This window comes from Cyprinodon variegatus, unplaced genomic scaffold (assembly GCF_000732505.1).
Source record: "Cyprinodon variegatus isolate N-32 unplaced genomic scaffold, C_variegatus-1.0 Scaffold123, whole genome shotgun sequence".
NCBI classification, from domain to species: Eukaryota; Metazoa; Chordata; class Actinopteri; order Cyprinodontiformes; family Cyprinodontidae; genus Cyprinodon; species Cyprinodon variegatus.
Window position 1 is genome coordinate 865,278 of NW_015150576.1, and position 5,723 is coordinate 871,000.

At 36.0% G+C, this 5,723-nt stretch overlaps 1 protein-coding gene across 1 annotated transcript in view; it reads right to left on the minus strand.

Moving 5' to 3' along the window:
- LOC107085374 (regulator of G-protein signaling 20-like) overlaps positions 1-4,218 on the minus strand; it is a 20,668-nt gene extending 16,450 nt beyond the window's left edge. The window contains exons 1-2 of the mRNA XM_015375656.1: positions 4,093-4,218; positions 2,179-2,339 (exon numbers count right to left, since the gene is read on the minus strand). Coding sequence (XP_015231142.1) covers positions 2,179-2,336 — 158 coding nt within the window. The 5' untranslated portion in view covers positions 2,337-2,339; positions 4,093-4,218. The remainder of the gene's footprint in view (positions 1-2,178; positions 2,340-4,092) is intronic.
- Positions 4,219-5,723: the final 1,505 nt, after the last annotated feature.

Below are 5,723 nucleotides of genomic sequence, written 5' to 3' on the forward strand. Positions count from 1 at the left end.
GTTATTACATTACTGTTGGTCATCTGTCCATCATCGTATAAAGCCCGCCCTGACAATTTGATTGGATCGCCTGACAGTGGGCGATAATACTCGCGCTAATATGGAGCAGAGCCAGACCGAACTTCCCCGACCTCAAACTTTGTGGGCGGGACTAAGTTCGGAATGGCACCCAGGCTACTATTCCTTGGTTCTCTGATTAAATACTCATTATGCATTCTAATTTCTAGGTTGATATGAAGGTTTGAACTGCACCCTTTGAGATGTTTGAAGTTTAAGTTGTTTTTTTTTAACAACATCAATACAACATCCATTGCTCCTTATAAAGCAATTTGTTTAATGTTTAATATAATAGGCATACTTTTTTTTTCTAGTTTACTTATAGCTGATGTTTAAGGTATTTGGTTGCATTGGGTTATATTTAGTTAGATTAGTTATGCTGCTATAGGGTTAGGCTGCTGAAGGGCATGAGGACCACTTTCCCTTATTTTGCTACATTTCACTTCTATTCATATATTTTCATAAACGGATAATCCAGGTACAGAAAGTGAAAAGACTGTACAAAGAATAGTTCCAACCATTCACATTTTCAGCTCCACAACAGAGACTAGAGGTTCACATGGTTAGGTGAACAGGATGGAGGAAAACTAGGCAGTGTCTTTACTTTTTGCTACACATGTTTTACTATTTGTTAGTTTGACTTCTAACTACATTTTCTCTGCTTTTTCTCATCATAGTAGCTTCACCTTGCCTGGCACTGTTTAACTGAGACACCATTCTGAAAAAAGGCATCAACTGGACTGCTGACATTTACAACTTTGGCTATAGATGTTATAGAGTTGGACCTGTTTAGTCCTGTTTTTCTTCTAGGCACAGTTTTAGTGATCGACCAATAACCCTTTTTAAAGCTGATGCTAAAACCCATATTTTGAAATCGATCACTGATTTGCTGCTGATTGTTTGGCACAGATTATTTAGGTTCATATTGCTTTTAAAAATTATACAATGATAACACATGTTACACAAGTCTCAGTTTAAACAAAATGAAAATGATGGATTGCAAATGGAGGGTTTGGCAATGCAGGCACCTTACATGATCTCAAACATGTCTGTTGAATACACTAATGAATCGGATAATGCAAGTACGTATTGTTAGATATGTACTTTCATTATCTGAAAAAAAAAACAAAGAAAAAAAAAAAACAATGTTGTCTACAAATAAATCATCTTTCTGACTTGAAAACCTGCTCAGAACACATTCGCTTCACTGCATCTAGACAGAGCTACCATGGAGCTAGTTCACCATTACCTTCTCTAACATAGAATGCATTTAAGGATCAGTGCTTTGATGTTTCTTTTGTATGTCTGCTTTTGTCTTCTCAACCCCCCAGGTGGCCATGGCAGCAGGCCGCTCACATTGATCCCGGTTCTTTTGGAGGTTTCTTTCTATTAAAAGGGAGGTTTTCTTCTCCACTGTCACTACATGCTTGGTATAAGTGTTTGCTGCAAAGTAAATGAAAAAATGCAAGCAAACATCTACTGTTTCCAAAGGGTCATCCAGGAGGAGTGAATTCTGCAAAGGTCAATGACTTGATACAATTTGATGTTTCCTTATGTGGAAAACTTTTTTATCAATCTGTTTGAATGATTTGATTGAATTGTTTTTGTAAAGTGCATTTAGATTACATGTGAATTTGGCATTTCAGATAAACTGAATTATGAAATTTAATTTAGGGACATCAAAATACGAGGGGCTGGACACATGCTTAAACCATATTTTCAGATTACTTTCTGTAAAGGAAATTGAAACCCTTCTATTGTTTTTCTTCCTCTTCACAGTCCTACTTTTTATCAATCTATCACAAAAATTCCTCCAACACTGTTAAATCAATTTACAAGGCAGTGTAGTTAACTTGACAACAGAATTAAATCAGTGGAACATTTTTGTTCAAGGTTAGTTATAGGTTTGCAGAATAAGTCTACTGGTTTTATATTTGGTAGGTGGAAAAAGAGACCAAATTTTATATTTTAGTCTATAAGTTTAAGTCATTTTTAAATAACTGTAATGACTGAATTAAAGAATACTAAGTATGACAGAGATGGGTTTTTTTTGTTTAGTTTTTGCAACATGTTTTTTCCCTGCCCAGCTATGTGCTAATCTAGTAGTGAGGGTGTTATTACCAAGAACAGCTACAGCAACAGCACCAGCAGAAGCAACAGGCGTTTGAGGCGTTGGTGGGGGTGTTTCCCATTTTGTGGTGCACTTCGAGGACACTGGCAGCTGCTTCCTGGTGAACCTGCATCTGTCTCTTGCGCATCTCCGCCCGCTCTGAGCCCATGGACTGCAAGGAGATACAAAAAGGTTAGACCATCCATCCTTCCATCTTTCCGTCCGTCCGTCCAGACGAAGCCTCTTGAAGCTTTGTCTGCGTGGTGATGGCTGGGTCTTTCAGAACAACAGTTTACAGTTTGACTGAACTTCTTCCATTGTGGTACCCCACTTGTTGCCCCTTCCTGCATCTAACCCTTTGAAAACATTTAGGTTGGATGGCTACAGGGTTAGAAAAAACACAAATTCCAGACTTTTAGAATAAATATTTTAAGTAATCAACAGGAAATAGTCCCTCTGTGACACACTCTGCTTAAGGGGGATATACATTTGAACTTGATCGGTTTAAAAACCTAATCACTTAGAGTTTAGACTGTTTTAAAATAAACCACCAAATATAATAGTATTTTTCTTGAGGTCCTGTTTCTAAATTTTGCATATTTTTGCTTTGCTGATGTATACTCTGATCAGAATTGAGCGGCACAAATGAAAATAGTTGGTATTTATTTTCCAGTCCATATAGTGTGGCCTGCTCTTTGCAGAGTTTTTACTATTCAACCACAGTATTTGAGCCAAAGCATCTCAGTCGGACAAGATCATTCCAAATTCTTGACTTTAATTCTTCGTAATTCAATTGGAAATCACTATTATGCTCTGTAGATGTGAAGAGCTTTTTTCTTTTTTAAATGTTGGTCGTTCTGGAAAGTTTTACCACTGTTTCATACTTTGTTCTTTTATAGAAAGTGGCCTTAATAGTGTTTCAAAGTAGGTCCACAGCCTGAAAAATAGCTTTGAAAACCTTTTAAGACTGATAGCTATGAGAGATTTGTTTCCCATCTGTTCTTTAATATATCTTATTTCATGTTATATCCAAAATATATATGGGTAAACCCAATTTTTTCACTATCTGTTTTAATAGTCATCACATTTTCAGTTGAGTTTGGATTTCTTTCTCCTTAAAAAATGAAATTCTCATTTGAAAATTTTGTTTCATATTAAAAAAAAATATCTTTGGCTAATATTGAAATTAGACAGGAGGTCAGACACATTTAACAGTGACAAAAAAAATCCAAAAAAATCCAAAGCTGATAGATGTTCCAATTTATACATTAACCTGCATATGTTAAAACTATATGCACATGAACGTGGGAAGATTCATCTAGCAGAATGCATTTTAATTTGTCCAAATCATCCGCGCAGCCTGGCTGTTTTGTAAACTGCAAAGGGAAACAAACCCACAGCGATGGATTGTGCTGAATGTTAGGGAGGAGAATAAAATCCCAGCATGACGAACAGATCCCCTCCTCTCTGTCAATGAGCATGACAGGCAAGGCGTCACTCCTTGGACCGCAGAGATCACATCCATCAGGCGCATCCTCGGGAGGATACGCACGCGTGATGGCACATACAGGCAAAGCTCTCTGCCCAAAGCAAGCGGCCATTTATAGAAATACAATGAAATCATTTGATCACAAAGGCTGATAAGATGTTGCTTTTCTCCCCTTTGTTTATTTTTTGGGGGAAGGATAACACTAAAAAACATCTGAAACGGATTAAATTGATTTAATTAGCGACGATCATGCAGAAATCATGATGCGGATGACTGATTCAGGAAGGATCTTAACATTTATTTATTCACATTACAGATGCTCCTGAATTATCCGCCTTATATTTCATGAAGAGGAGCGCAAACTCGGACATATCCTTTCAATTGCTTTTATTATAGAAAAAAAGAACAATATTAGTGCAATAAATCGTTTACTTACTGTGTCACCATGAATGCCAGAATACAGGTGATTTTCAGCTCGATCACATCCGTCTGCCTCCGACTTGACACAAACCAGTTGGTGTCCTCTGCGCGCATGCGTTCCATGCAAGTGTGAAAAAGATTTCTCTGCAACCAGATGCAACCACGCAAGAATAGAACACGATCTTCTCAAGCCACAAGCTTCTACTCAGAGCCTGCTTTAGGGTTCAAATTCATTATTCAATGCAAATAATAATAATAAATATATACATATATTTGAAAAAGATAATATCCAGCTGTAAATTTAGTTCATAACACCAGTGATCTATATATTATATTCATTACTTATAATGGTATTCATCTCTATACTTATTACTTACTTAAGAAACAGGACTACACAATAAAGTTGAATCTAATCTAAAAAAAATAAATAAAAAAAATTGACGCTTAATGTAATTTAACGCTCAAATTAAAAGAAGCGATGTGATTTAAAATAAACCTATTTGTTAAAACAAATATTTACATATTATAAATTGCATAAATGTGTTTGCCTTTATGCAATCTAATATGTCCTCCTACCATTGCAATCTTCATGACGGGTGTGCGTAATTTGGATAAACTTGGCGAAAATCGTCCTCTCATCCCCATCTGTATCGCCGCTTCATGAATGATGCGGCTCATAACCACTGGATGCCACCAGAGGGCAGCAGAGATCCATCCTAGGAAATGGATTAAACTCCTTGGAGTATCGAACGTAAAGTTGTACAATCTGACAAAAACTTTCGTCAAATGAATTGAATCATAATTCTAACACATAATGATATTCTAGTCAAATAATTTACTAAAGCATAATAATTCATTAATTTAACATGAAAACAAAAGTACAATTTTAAATTAGGCTGATTGTGTTAAAATACATGTATTACTTTACTTATCATAGTTTTGTTCAAATTCTTAAAATCTAATCTGAAATAAATCTTTAAATTTGATTTGTTTATATTCAGTTCAACACATGTAATCTCAAGGCATTTTACAGACACAATTCAATTGGATCTTGCAGCTCCGAGCCAACTCCCATATCAGAGGATGAAAGAGAGCACAATAAGCCAGTCACAGTCAGAGAAACAGGACTACACCGAAAAACAGGCAGAGCTCCAACATCTATAAACAAAAGTGTTGATGGCAGTAGCAAAGCTGATATTTCTCTCCAGGATGGTGTCACAGCCAAACAGGAACAGACCAGATGAAGCTACTATGAGAAAAAGCAGAGAGAAGATAACATTAGAGATTTAACTAACAAATACTGCAGAATAGGAGAATAGAGTTAGAGCCTTACCCAGAAAATAAGAATAAGCCAAAGAAGAGTGGGTCAGGGTAACTATAGCTTCATTTAAATGACCATGGAGCATATGGAAATAGGCTTACACAAACAGTCCAAATGGCTTTTTCTATATCATTACCACTCCACTGCTGCATGCAGAGAGGAGCCAAGAAATAAATTAACTTCCTAATTAACTTCCTAAGACGAACTTCAGCTTTTAGTCTGTATGTGAAACGTTTTAAGGGTTTTATGCATGAAATTATCATATTGGGACTGCTTGAAGTTAGAAAGTAGAGCATTATATATATATATATATATATATATATATA